Here is a 15586-nt window from a genome sequence, read left to right on the forward strand (position 1 = left end):
ATAACACGGGCATACACTCTTGCTGTCACAAAATTCAAGGTTTCCACTAAATGGATACAGTTAAACTCTCAAATAAAGGCAATATGCCATTACTTCCTACTTGTAAGCACTGGTTGATTCCAGCTCCTCCTTCCCTTAACAAGTTTTACAGCACTTCAGGCTCCAAAAAACCTCTCCTGCCTAGGTTACAAGGGAAGTAGTATATCCAGGTTTTCTCTGTAAGAAATGTATCTCCCTAATTCTCCTGTATCATGTGACAACCTTTGTAATGAGGTGCACAGGCCATGTGAGCGTAGCAGATTTACAGAAGACTGCCTGACATCTCCTTCATTAATGGAGCTGGGAAATCGCCTATTACATTGCAAAACTGCATTAGGAATGAGAGGAATAGTAGTGTTTAGTCTTGCATTTTATAAACATTCATTGGTTTCCCTGTTTGAAGGAATATCCTTGAATGGCTTCTTTTGAATAACTGACTTGGGTAGCTACTTCATCTTCATAAGACTTCTTTAAAATTGTTCTCCCACATCCATTTAAAAACTATTTTAACTGAGACATACCAAACAGGAACCATTAGCCTTTAAATAAAATCATTTAAATGTTTTTAATACCTTTGGTTCACCAAAGGAATGCTGCCACTGTAAATCTCTACAAGGAGACTAACGAGAGTGAAGCAGATTCCACACTAGCACAACTGACTGCACCGAGTGTGTAAGGCTTGTTAAAATCGATCTTAAACTTCATTCTGCAAAAGCAGCACTGTACAACTCTTGTACTGAAGTATATGTTTTTTGGAAGAGACTAGACTGTCGTTCCCTACTCAAGTTCTCCAGGGTACTCAAGATTTTGTAGACCTCTATGTATCACATCCCTTTCTCAGTTCTCTTACTAGACTGAAATCTTCATCTATTTAGTCTTTGCTCTCAGAGACACCAGGTTTATGTATTTGATCATCCACATTACTTTCCTCTTCAAGTTTTCTAGTTTTATTATATCCTTTCTGACACTAAGGGACTAGAACTGCACAGTCTATCCTTGAGGCAGATGCATTGTTTAAATACTGTTGAGCTCTGAAATTATATTTTCATGGAATTATCTGTGTTAATTCCAAGATTTTGTTACCTAATGGTATTAGTCAACTGTATATGTGTATGTGCATTAACAACTGTCTTCCCCCTTGTATGTAATTCAAAATTCAGCGCAGATGACTGTAATCTACAATTTTAATATCCAGTCAAAGATAACATGACTGAAGTATGAGCTAATAGTGTAAAATTCTTCTGCAACTGTTAGTCTCAAGCTATTTAGCACAAAGTTTGCAGAATACTGATGGTATTAAAGCCAGACATTTTAAATAAATTGTTTAAAATGCAATATTTTTTTGGTCTTAATTTTCTCTCTAATTAAAAAAAAAAAAACAACAACAAAAAGAGACTGAAACCTTGGGAAATAAACCAGTATTGTCTTGTAAAAAAAGCTTAAAAACCTGGAAAATGTTTTGAGGGGAAATTATAGCTACAGTGGGAAATACCCATTACTGAGTGGGTATTTATTTTTCCCCTAAACAAACAGCAATATTTTACATGGAAACATCAGCAAGAATGTGAGAACAGACCTTATCTCCGTTCACATAATTCTGCATATTAAACAAAAGAATCAATAGATATCATGCTCTCTAGCACATTATTCACACCATGAGTTCATTTTTTGTTTCTTGTTCCTATTGGGTGACTGAGTACTCTTGAGTAAAATGGAAACACGGTCCAGTAACTCCATAAGCTGTTGAAAGACAATGAAACACCACAGTATTTTCGTAATGTAAGGTGTGGCTCCAAAATTACAGTATGTGGTATTTTTACATTCAGATTAATAGCATAAAACAACAGCAACAAAAATATAATAAAATCATAATTGTCAGAAACATATAAACATAGGCAAAATCTATAGTAGTAAATCAAATGTACTTGAGACTTAATTCCAGCTGGCACATAAAAGACTACATCCACACTATTTAACTTTCCAAACCTCTTAAAACAGGGTACCCATACACAGCAGATTTATGAGAAGTGTCTTGCGCTAAATCTCAAAAACAGCCAAACAATTGTTTGGGAGAAAGGTACTTGATATAAGTCAAAAGTATGCCAGGAACTGTTCTAACAATTTAACACTATCAAACATTAGGTTCCAGTGCCTGGGAGCATTCTCTGTCATTGTGTGACTACAGTAAAAATAGTCTTAAGAATATTCCCAGGTGTCCATTTTCCCCTTCTTTAAGTGCTCAAAGAACCTTCTTCTCCAGGACTCTCGATGAGAGTCTATTCACAGAGTCAGTAGAATCAGATAGGAAAGTTGTCAGCAGAGCTGCTTCAATCCCTCACCACCTTCCACTGTTTTCAAGCATGCAATTACCCATCAAAACACATGACAAACTGGCAAAAGTAAACTCTACTGGTTTACATTTTACTCTAAGAGAAATGACTGTATTGTTTGTAAATTTAATTCACACCATTTTCTATTCCCCCTTCTTTGTGATGCCACTTGTAATGGTTCCTTTTCATACCAGCTCCCCTCAACACTTGAAGGGAAAACAAACAAACAATAAACAAACAAAAAAAACCTCAAAAGTTTCTTCCAGCTGCTGAAGAAAATTTTCTTCCTTCCCTAGTCAGAAATATTGAGTATTTGATTTGAGAGACAGGGAGCCTTATCTGCATCTAATGTTAAACCCTCTAGCTTGCACCTACCCTCCTACAACACACAAGCTTCAGCTTAAGTAAAACATCCCAGCAAGCAGAAGGACTAACCACACTATGCTCTTCAATCCACTATATAGAAATTCTAGAGAAAACCTTATATAGATATCAGCAATGATCACATTTTATTAAGTGGTTATTACCCTAATACCATACTGTCAGATACTGAATTTACTAAGTAACTTAATGAAGACAACCCAAGACATGTCTCAAGAGATATTCAAAAGTCAAATTTTACATTATGTATATGTGTATGTGCATTAACAACTGTCTTCCCCCTTGTATGTAATTCAAAATTCAGCGCAGATGACTGTAATCTACAATTTTAATATCCAGTCAAAGATAACATGACTGAAGTATGAGCTAATAGTGTACATTATCGTAGGTGACAGAAACTCTTCAGTCCCTTTCTAAACCTCCACAAGAAATCAGAAAAATTGGCTTGCTGTCTGCTTTTCTAATTCTTTTGTTTCACTTTTAAATCTATTTTGCCCAAAAGATTAAGTTTGTAAGTGCTGAGCCTCATTCATACGCCCAAGTTTTCTCTTCTAGTGTTACAGGGAAAGAATCAAATCATTATTCCAGTGCTGTGCAATTAATTCAGCAACCTAGCAAAAATGGGGAAAACTCGCAAAATGCAGGTGAACTTACAATATCAAACAGTAAAGATGATTCAATACACATTCTGTTCACAAAAAACATGAACAACAGCAAACAATGTGCAACTACAAAAAAAAAAATCCACTGATTACTCACTGTACAAAATGCCACATTACAAATATATTCACATTTAAATTCCAATCCACCAAAGCCTTTCAGTAGGTAATTCAGAACTATTAAAATACATAGTAGTAAAATATCATTTGATAATGAACATCTCTGAAAATAAGGTCTTTTGCTTAAATGTAAGCTCCTAGCTCAGTAAGTGTTGCTCTAACTACAAGGAACTAGTTAAATGTAGCCTCATTAAATCAAATTTACAGTAATGCCATCCAAATGAGGTAGCAGTCATCACTATTCACAATCACTCAGCTAAATTATTTCCCAGGGAGATGTCCCAAAATAATGCAGCTATCACTGTTCAACACGTACCAGAAAGAAAACTATACAGTATTTTTACTCTTCACAAAAAAAAAGAAAAAAAAGTGTTCCACATCATTCTGTTTGGCATGGAGTTGGGGGACAAAGGTTGTGGAATTTACTTATTTTCTTTTATTTATTAATGCAGTTATATTCTGAATAGAGGTGTATATGTGTAATTTCAGACCATGGACAGCTTTACATTGCATACTCACAGTCAGTCCTGTACTCTTCAAAATCCTGAAACACACACTAGAAAATAAGGCAACTTGACTTCCAAATGTGTAGTCACAGACATTTTCCAGTTTTGGATGATTACTTGCAACAATCATTCAAGACAGGAGAGATTTTAATCTTTAGAGGGGCTCCAAAAAGCTTATGTCTGGCTTACAGGCTTACTGAAGAATGAGAATAAAAAGGAAAAGAGAGATGGTAGTAATTGTGCATGTGAATGACCCATCTCAAAGACTGTAACTACACATAAGAAAGAATATTTTCTGTCTTTAAAGAGCTGGCTACGTTTCCACCACAACTTCGGGCAATGTTGCACATACTGAGAACTACCATACCTTGGGGACTGAATCTTGTATATGAATGATGGTAATAGTATACATCTGGAGGTAAATGATCATTCATGAACATATGTAGGCACTAAACCATCTTATCCACAGTTTTCTGCTACAGTGTAATTTTCCTGATTTTTTTTTTTTCTTGGTCTTTTAGCAAACTGTCTTCAAAGAAACAAAGGAGTCATGGCGTAAGGAACAAAGTGCGGTCAAAGACCAAAACCAGATTATAAAAGGAAGAAAGAGATGACACAGATAAATAGCCTCTAGTTATCTTAGTGGGACTAGTATTTTCATGTATGAAACATGGAAAAACTGGTAAAAGGCAAAGACATTAAATTAAATGTCCAAGAAATTTTAAATTAGTCAAGTCTAGAGAAGATTATCATGAATTCCAGAAGAAACTAACGAAAGCCACCATGATTCATGACAAGTGAAATTTTGTATTAATAGCTAAATTTAAAGTAAGCATAGTGGAAGAAAAAATATTCAAGTTTCAAAATTCAGCTGAATTAAACTTGGACACCATTTTCAGTAGCTCCATAGTGACATGAACTCGAGAGACGACGTATTAGCTAAGTAATACCTTGGACTGCATAAAAAACAAGGTAAGAAAAAAACATATTTTGGTGCTATTCTATAAATAAAGTCTATTGTGATTCGTTAACTAGTAGATGCTTGCCTCTAATAGCCTGATGAAGAATTAGTATCAAGGGAAGACATCAGGAAGAAAACAATTGAAGGTACTGTAAATTCTCATACATGAAGAATGATTCAGAATTTAAGGTATGTTTAGCCTGAAGAGAGATTAATAAAAAGAAATACAGTAAGCATACAAAAGAAAGAATACTTTAGTGAGACAAGGCTCATCACATATTTCTACTTCACATTTTACTACAACAAAAACTGAGCATCCAATACAGTTAAAATGTTTCAACTAACCTCAAAGACATACTGAATAAACAGGGTAATATTATTTTTTCATAAAATAGCCAAGTAATTTTTAACGTGTTGCTGCATATTTGCTAAACCCAAGAATTTAGTGCTATTTTTGATGATCTGCACATTTATAATGCTAAATATATTAACATTTATTAAAGGTAGAATTACATTTTTTTGAAAATACCTATCACCATTCTTCAACTTAAACCTCAAAGACAGTTACTAAGCAAACACGTCCCTCCTGTATAGTTTCTACATCCTTCCACGTGAAACAGTCACATGGAATTGGATGTGCAGCAGTAATACATTTACATGTTTAATTTCTATAATCTACCAGTGATGACTTACTGAAAACAAAAAACAATGTAATTCCCTCTGTAATACAGAAAATACTAGAACTTAAAAAAAAAAAAAGAAAATAAGAAAAGGAAGGAAATACTCATTTTCTTATACGTTTCTCAGTGTTACGGGATGAACCCATAACGACTAATTTCATATCTTTAATGTATAAATATGAAAAAATGCTCAGTTCTTCCCATGATAGAAATTTTACTACTGATTCCTTTTAAACAAATTTATGAGTAAAACAGAAACAAGAATGGCCTGTATGATGGAAATTGAGCCAAGTATGCTAGACCTAACTCTAGTTCCGAACCTAATGCCACAACCTTCTGTAAATCACTTGCTCATGTTCATCATCAGGTTTCCTTCTCAAGATAATAAGGATAAAGACAGTTAACTTTCTTAGAAGTGCCTGGGGATATAATAAACTTTCTGCAAGGCTTTAACTAGTTGTGCTACAAATATGAAATATTAGGATTCCCTCTGTGTTGTGACTTGGCACTGGTTTAATTCTTAATATTGTTTCTACTCTTTCTTTTAAATGAGAATGAATTACCTCTACAGACAGGAAAGCCCTTTATCATAGACTATACACATCTAAATAAATTTTAGCAGCAGCTAATTGGGCTCCCAGCTCTTCACTCAGTAAGTAAATTTATTTCAAACTCACTAGAAAACAGTGTAAGCATTTATTTAATAAATTAATATTCTGTTCTCCTAAACTCCTTTTATTTTTGTTATTCATTGTATGTACTTGGAGGTCCTAGTCTTGAACTAAGGACCTGAACACTGTAAGACATACAACAGGAAGACAATCACTCTCCAGAAATGTATACATGCTTAGAGGAGACAACAAATGGATATGGTGAAAGAAGATAAAAAGGTAGAGAAAGACCATATTTATCAGCATGAAAAGTGATTAGAGTACACCATTGCTAAACAGTGACATCGCATATGAAAGAATGAGAAACAGTTCTCAAGCAAGAGTTGAAGGAAGACAATAAAGTGATGTCTCTTGCATAATTTATAAGGAGGTTTTTTCCACAGAAGGGTGTCTTTTTTGTATTTAACAAACAACAAATACATAGCTTGCTCACAGAAGAGAAGGTTCCAACAGCTGAACTGTGAAATGTAAAATAATAAATATCTGACAAACAAATTCAGCTAATTACATAGAGAAAAGATCAGACATTAGGTGTGACCATACAAAAGAGAGCAGTGAGGTGAACACATGCAAGGAAAAACAAACCAAGTACAGATAAAACAAACTAGATCAAATATCTTTTTTGATCACTATAGCTGTATGCATTCATACATAAACAAAAGTCCCAAAACCTTCAGATCAAGTTTTGTTTATATTTTATAGACACACACAAGCACATATATTAAAAAGGCTTTATGCACTCACAAATATGAACATCTATATGAAGTCTCACACATCTGTTCAAATAGTCGAGGACTGGACAGTATACTATTTTGCATACTCATATTTTTTAAAATGGGCTGCTTGTTCAGAAGTTTCATACAAGGACACTCATATTTTTATTTTTAACACTGTGCAAACATATGTATGCATTCTGATAATCTAAAGAATCAAAACTAGAAACCAGAGACTTATCTTTTATAACAAAACAGAGAATTCAAACAGGTTAACTACAGCCCAGTGGAAACCACAGATCCAGAAAACCACAACCAACCAACCAAACCAAAACAACCAAAACCTCAAAGATTTGCTTGAAATACTCCCATTCCATATACATATAAAATAATGTTTGAAACAAATGTTCTTACTTCTTTTGTATGTAATTCATTCACATACAAACATTCACTTAAAACTGTCATGTAGTTATTCTATTACAAGGGTATAGCTAAGTGCTACATACACTTAAAAAAAAAAAAAGTTTACATATTTGTTACCATTACTGAAACTTGGTGGGATGAATCCCATGACTGGCGTGCAGCTACCGATGGCTACAGGCTATTCAGAAAGGACAGGCAAGGAAGGAGGGGGAGAGGTATTGCCCTCTACATCAAGAAATAGAATGTGACGAGCTGTCTCTGAAGAATAGCCACAAGCAGGTTGGAAGCTTATGAGTAAGGATCAGACACCCAGGCAGCAAAGGGAAACTTGTGGTGTCTACTACAGGCCGCCCGATGAAGGGGAGCTTACTGACGAAGCCTTCTTCTCCCAGCTACAGGAGGCATCGCGCTTCGCAGGCTCTCGTCCTGCTGGGGGACTTCAACCACCCCAGGATCTGCTGGAAACGTAGCATGGCAAGCTGTGGGCAATCCAGGGAGACTCCTAGAGTGCATTAAGGGTAACTTCTTAAGCCAGGCAACTGACAGCCCTGCCAGAGGGGATGTGATACTGGACCTGCTGGTCACCAACACAAGTCAGCTAATCAGTGACGTTAGGATTAGAGGCAGCCTGGGCTGCAGTGATCATGCACTGGTGGAGTTTGCAGACCTGAGGGATAAGGGCCAGCCAAAGAGTAAAGTCAGGACCTTGAATTTTATGAAAGCAAAATTTCAGGTCTTCAGGGAGTTAAGTCCCCAGGACCCCCAGGGAAATCGCCTTCAGGGACAAGAGAGTAGAACAGACCTGGCAGATCTTTAAGGACACATTCCATCGAGCAGAAGAGCTCTCAATTCCCAGGTCTAAGATATCAGGAAAGGAAGGCAAGAGACTGGCACAGCTGAGTCAAGACTTGCTGGTCAAATAAAAGAGCAAGAAGGAAATGCACAGGCAGTGGAAGCAGGGACAAGGTATCCTGGGAAGAGTATAGCGACGCTGCCCGATTGTGTAGGGATGGTGCCAGGAAGGCTAAGGCTCAGCTGGACCTGAACTTGGCAAGGGACACAAAGAATAATAAGAAGGGCTTCTACAGGTGTGTCAGCCAGAAAAGGAAGATCAACGAAAGTGTACCCTCAATGATGAGCAAGACTGGCAAAATGGTAACAACAGACAAGGAGAAGGCTGAGGTAATCAACATTTTTGCCTCAGTCTTCACTGGCAACCTCTCTTCCCACACCTCTTTAGTGGATGGACCGCAAGGCAGGGACTGGAGGAGCAAAGTCCCTCCCACTGTAATGGAAGATCAGGTTTGTCACCACCTGAGGAACCTGAACATACAGAAGTCTATGGGACCTAACCAGATGCATCCCAGAGTCCTGAGGGAATTGGCTGATGTAGTTGCCAAGCCACTCTCCATGATGTTTGAAAAGTCATGGCAGTCAGGTGAAACCCTTGGTGACTGGAAAAAGGGAAAAATCGCACCCATTTTTAAAAACAGTAGAAAGGAGGACCCTGGGAATGATCAACCTGTCATGGAACAGATTCTCCTAGAAGCTATGCTAAGGCACACGGAGGACAGGGAGGTGATTCGAGACAGCCAGCATGGCTTCACCAAGGGCAAGTCCTGCCTGATCAGCCTAGTGGCCTTCTATGACGGAGTGACTGCATCAGTGGACAAGGGCAGAGCTATGGATGTCATCTATCTGGACTTCGGTAAGGCCCTTGACACGGTCTCCCACAACATCCTTCTCTCTAAATTGGAAAGCTAAATATTTGATAGACGGACTGTTCGGTGGATGACGAATTGGTTGGATGGTCACATCCAGAGGATAGTGGTCAATGGCTCAAAATCTGGATGGAGATCAGTGATGAATGGTGTTCCTCAGGGGTCTTTACTGGGACCAGTACTGTTTAATATCTTCATCAAGGACATAGACAGTAAGATCAAGTGCACCCTCAGCAAGTTTGCAGATGACACCAAGCCAAGTGGTGCAGTCGACACGCCTGAGGGACGGGATGCCATCCAGAGGGACCTGGACAAGATCGAGAAGTGGGCCTGTGTGAACGTCATGAGGTTCATCAAGGTCCTGCATCTGGGCCAGGGCAACCCCTGGTATGAATACAGGCTGGGGGATGAAGGGATTGAGAGCAGCCCTGCCGAGAAGGACTTGGGGTTACTGGTGGATGAAACGCTGGACATGAGCCAGCAGTGTGCACTCACAGCCCATAAGACCAACCATATCCTGGGTTGCATCAAAAGCAGTGTGCCCAGCAGGGCAGGGAGGGGATTCTGCCCATCTACTCTCCTCTGGTGAGACCCCACCTGGAGTCCTGCGTCTAGCTCTTGAGCCTTCAGCACAGGAAAGACATGGACCTGTTGGAGCGAGTCCAGAGGAGGGCCACAAAAATGATCAGAGGGCTGGAACACCTCTCCTATGAGGAAAGGCTGAGTTGGGGCTGTTAAGCATGGAGAAGAGAAGGCTCTGGGAAGATCTTATTGCAGCCTTTCAGTACTTAAAGGGGGCTTATAAGAAAGATAGGGACAGGGTTTTTAGTAGGGCCTGTTGTGATAAGACAAGGGGTAACAGTTCTAAACTAAAAGAGGGCAGATTCAGACTAGATATAAGTAATAAATTTTTTACAATGAGGGTGGTGAAACACTGGAATAGGTTTGCCCAGAGACATGGCAGATGCTCCATCCCCAGAAACACTCAAGGTCAGGTTGGACAGGGCTCTGAGCAACTTGATCTAGTTGAAGCTGTCCCTGCTCATTGCAGAGGGGGTCAGACTACATGTCCTTTAAATGCCTCTTCCAAACCAAACTATTCTGTGATTCTATGATTCTATACCTTGATTAAAAATCTCTACCATCTTACCTGTAGATAAGTTATTCTCCTCTGTACCAAATCTGTTAAATCTTTGGCCTCTTTTTCTCGCCAATCTCCTGCTCCATCTGTTTGACTGAGGTAGTACAAGTCAGTCATTATTGACCTGTAAACAACAATGGAAAACAATCTTAAAAAAAAATTGGAAAAACTCTTAACATCACTAAACTGGAGGATTAGATGAAACCAAAGACAAATTCAAGAGATATTTCAACTATAGCCTCAAAACCAGTTTCTTCAAGCCACCTCCTGCCCTCACAATCGAAACAGCAGCCAAAAAAGATTGACTGTTTCCTCCACTTAACATATATTCCATACCCATGAGTAATTATTATATTTAAAAGGAGTGGGTTAGAAAAACTCTTAGGCCTGCTATAAAGTATTTGTTTCTGGTATGTGCTGAAGAAAACCAAAAAGAAAGAACAGTTCCATAATAGATACATTATCCAGTGGCCCCAGATGAAAGTACAATAGTGATTCCTACAGCAGATTCTATTATAACACATTGTTACTTTGCCTCCCACAGTCATCTTACTACGCTTGTATAGAATATAATATTACAAGATGTCTTTAGCACAGGTACAACAGTAAACCTTCTATTTTTATTAGTGAAAACTAACTACAGAATATTATTACAAGCTTTAGTAAACAGTATTTTCTATGGCATGAAGCTCCTTCTGACTCTGGAAGAAGGTAAGCATTTTGCCTGCTTAGAATGACTGCATACTACTAATAATCCAATGGAAAAAATAAAAAACTATAAATTCAAAACAGACTCATGGCCATGTTACAAGTTTAGACTAAAAAAACTGAATATTGAGGAACTATCAAAGATTAAACTGAGGTTATATAATACACCAGAGATCCTTTTCTTCGGGTTATCACATTTCAGTGGCCAAACAAGAGGATAAAGAACTCCTTGTAATGAGAAGAAAAATGGTATATGGCTATTAGCTAAGATTAGCCAACAATTTTGTGAAAAACAGCCCCAACAGTACCATCCAGGAAAAGATTTTTTTATATCTGTAGCTTTTGCGAGGAAGTATAAAACTAGAAGCAAACTATTAAAAATACTTGTAAAAACATTAATGGCTATTCTACAAGTAACAGGTAGCCCAACTCAAAATCAGTAATTTCAGAGTTGGCTTTATACACTGAGAATATTTAGAGTTGCTAAACATATCTTCATAACAATGCTAAAGTTGTAAGTTTGAACCACGTTCTTAATTCTTTCAGCTGAACTTCAGATGTTGCAATTTATTGCCTGAAATTCTTGATAAGCCAGAGATGTGTTCCCTAGCAAGAGATGTAACAGAACAAAGGCAGAGAAATATGTGAGGTGACAAAAAGAGTGAGGGAAATATTTCCTAACAATCTCTGAAGCAGTCTTGTGAGTGAAGTAATACCAGGCACTGTTGTTTGCAGCACTTATTAGTACTGGAACCACAAACCTAGTCAGCTAAGGCTATTCCTTGCAAACAAGCTTAGCAAGTGAGAGAGGAGCAGATGATGTCTATTAGGTAACTCTTTTCAGTGTCACAATATTTAAGTGGTAAATACTGAGATAAATAAAATCAGGACAGAGCTATCTTTATCAGCAGAGTTATCAGACAACCTTCTCTTGCTAATAACTGGATCTTTATCCTTCTGTTCTCACAGACTCATTCTGGTCTTCATACCCATACTTCTACACAGGATAACAGTGACACTGACTTACTATACCATCTACTGTTGCTGTATTAAACATTCTGCCCAAATTGTTTAGCAGCAGTAAAGTTCATCTTCTGTCAATCAATCGGAAGTGCCATATTTACATTCTAACCTCAAACTATATAAGATTTATTTTCTTCTACTAAGGTAACTGAGCTTGAAACACCCTACTCTTTGTACAAAAAATACACAATTTAAAGTATCATCAGGTAACTAGTTTCAAATCACTAACTACTAAAGACACATAACAGTCAAGTAACACGCAAATACAGTTTAGGGACAAATGAACAGAATTAATCACACAGTAAATCTAATACAATAGATTATATACAAATAACTGAACATATAAAGAGTCTGCTCCTCTTAAAGCAATGTTTTCTGATATCTTGCACGATTTTCAAATGCTCTCTTTCACTGGCCTCAGAAAGTCTTCTCTGTACTTGTGACTTGGGAAATCAGTATACTGTCCTTTTATTTAATAGAAGTATTTTTCTATTAAAAAATGGCATAAAATAACCAAAAATACAAAGCCTACCAATAAAAAGAAACATTTTCTCTCTTAGCAGTTAAATAATTTTTGTTATTCCTAAGGAAAAAAGTGTTGTCCAAATTTTCTTTTATATATTATTGGCCATGGTGACCATGACAAAGCAAAGGCAGCAGGTAAATTTAAATAATCAATCTTACAGATGAAATGTGATTATTTTCCATCATTTTTGAGGAAAGAGGAATGATGAGAGAGTCCTCGCACAGCTTCAGTGACTAAACACTTCAGGGAAATGCAGCTTTGCTCAGTACAAACCATAAAGAATATAAAGTAATTTGTGGAAAATTTTATGAATTCATGCAAGTGTTTTCAGATAGCAGCAACAATCTTTTTTAAAAAAAAACTACTTTTATAAAACTATGAAGTAAACCAGGAACTGAAAAATTCACAGGTGTTACCACACAGAAATGATTATAGGGTAGTGCAATTTTAATACACTTTCAGTCACGGAGACCTTCTTTCTTTGATAGCAACTGCTGGGAAATGTGCATTTCTTAGGTTTAAATCTGCTAGGTTCTTTTGAGTGTGAGAGACCATCATGATGGCTTATTAATACAGATTTAGAAGTGGCACAGACTAATACCAAAGACCAGAGTCAGGATCCACGTGGAGAGCTAAACAGTAGACAAACTGCTGATCCGTGAGCCCAAGATAGCTAAGCGCAGACAAAAGATGAGCCTGCATGGGATTATTAGAGGTTACTGTGGTAGTAAAACTGCAGAAAGAATTTCAGACTGTGACATTGCAGATATTTAGTAAGTCAAACTTGTTCTTTCATTGTGTTACTAACCAACAATATCAATTTGTTATTGTTATTTTTGTTTCATACCATACACTAAATCTTGGAGCTGCTCTTAAAAAGCATTTTGCTCCTGGAAATCAGAATAGAGTAAAGAATCTGGCTACGTATTTCATCTGCATTTTAATGTCACAAATCAAGGGGGGAGGGCAGGCATTTTTAACATGATTTTAAAGATCAGTCTAGATATTTATTCCAGCCATATAACAAAATGACATTTAAACCTCCCAGAAACTTTACATCAACAAATAAAAACTCAGAGGAAAAAAAACTGTGGTATGTTCAACCAAATTCAAAGGAAATCACTTGAAAATATGCCCAAACACTATGTATCAAACCTTGGCCAGCTACCACAAAAGGCCTGATGATAGTTGATCCCCAGGAGGAGAAGGAATGAAACTAACTCAGCAATAGTCACTTTGCAAACAACATAATGCCAACATAGGAAACAACCATGACAACTAGAGAATTAATCTGCTCTTTGTTGTTAACTCTATATTAAATAGTCTTTCCACTGTTAAAATGAAGCTAATCTCAACAACCTTCTGCCCTGTGGCAACCACAAGAATACAATTACATATTCCATAATGCAGGCAACTCTGCATTGGGCTGCATTTTTTTGTCAAGAGAATCAGTAGTGAAATACTGGACAAAAACATCTGCCAAGACCAGTACTCGCTGGGAGAAAATCTACACAACCTACACAGTCAAGAAATAATGATTAAGGCATCCAACAAGAGAAGCACTATCATATTAGTAGTAGACCACTTGCACAACAGCACCAAGATTAACAAAGAGCTCTACTACTACTTATTCAGAGTCACAGAAACTTTACCATCTGTCAAAAAGCAAGTCTTCTCTACGAAACAACAGGGTTTTCTCACAAACACAAAATATAAGTATTAGCCACTTTCCTCACATACCTATCTCATCATTTGATCACTACCCAGCCCTTTATCTGCTTTCCCACATAAGGAGGGCATTACAAACTTCTTTAAGTACTTACAATTCACACTAATCTTTCTAATCCAAGTATTAGAATATAATATATATTTAAATATCCAAGATACAAGTTTATGTATATATATAAAAACAAGTAATATCAGCTTCACATGCAATGTTCTATTGATCTAAGATACACAGGTAGCAATTTTTTAAGACATCACTGTCAGCAAAAGGGCATTCAGCAACTTGTTAAATTCCTTAAAAAAATAAAAAAACAAGTGCACACATACTTAAAAAAAATAAAACAACACAAAACCCCAGCAATGATAAAAAAAACCCACCAAAAAGCTGTGATTCTCGTAGTGAATGAGAGCATCTGATTTGCTCAGTTTAAACTTATGTTAAACTTCTGTTATGTTCCTTTCAGGAGAAAAGACCAGATGGACTGTGTAGAGGGAACAAGAATCCTTCCCTGGGGAGCTACTGTGCATCCTAATGGAAAAGAATGCCCCAGAGACAGCAGTGCACCACAGGCCAAAGGATGTGCACACAAAGAGCTGGGAGTTTTCCTGCAACTCCCAGAGCAAGATTGAAAGATTAAAGGGAAAGAAGCAGACAGCCTGACGTCAGAGGTGAAAGAACGAACTTCCTCGGGATTAGAGACAACCAAGAAGAGCATTCTGCAATGCAAGATAGTTTTATTGCCCAAACCCAATGTTGTTAATACAAGAACACATGCTGAATATTACAGAAACATTTTTTAACCTGTTTTCTCTCATGCAATTGCTTTGAATTTCCATATTGTAAAAAAATGGTCTACATTTTATTTTAATAAAACCTAGTTTCTGACTGTTTGGTTTTACCTTAAACGACTTTAGCCTTCTTCGGGGATCTCACCACACAGGAAGGTCTACACAGATCTACTACTAAGATTCAACAGACTCCAGGACATTCTGCTTTCGATAATCACCGTGTCAGTCTGAAGAAGACTTTTATTCAACAAGAAAATTCTTAAGCACAGGAAAAAAGAAAGCGCAGCTGTGATTGCTTGCATCAGATACAAACTTCTTCCAGTACCACAACGGTTTCAGACTTCCACACTGAAATCCATCTCATAACTTCCAGAGGTCTACAAGGCAGAATTTTACTATTCAATGCAAAGGAGTATGCATTTCTAGCATGGGTTTCAGCTCATCCTGAAGTAGATAGATGTGAAGATAAA

At 37.2% G+C, this 15586-nt stretch overlaps 1 protein-coding gene across 4 annotated transcripts in view; it reads right to left on the reverse strand.

The window, feature by feature from the left end:
* The window catches only part of FUT8 (fucosyltransferase 8), a 136841-nt gene that overhangs the window by 45959 nt on the left and 75296 nt on the right, over positions 1 to 15586 (reverse strand). For all 4 annotated transcript variants that reach the window (XM_075426112.1, XM_075426111.1, XM_075426109.1 and 1 more), the window contains one exon: positions 10355 to 10469. In XM_075426112.1, coding sequence (XP_075282227.1) covers positions 10355 to 10469 — 115 coding nt within the window. The remainder of the gene's footprint in view (positions 1 to 10354; positions 10470 to 15586) is intronic.

Source organism: Opisthocomus hoazin, chromosome 7, assembly GCF_030867145.1.
Source record: "Opisthocomus hoazin isolate bOpiHoa1 chromosome 7, bOpiHoa1.hap1, whole genome shotgun sequence".
Classification (NCBI taxonomy): domain Eukaryota; kingdom Metazoa; phylum Chordata; class Aves; order Opisthocomiformes; family Opisthocomidae; genus Opisthocomus; species Opisthocomus hoazin.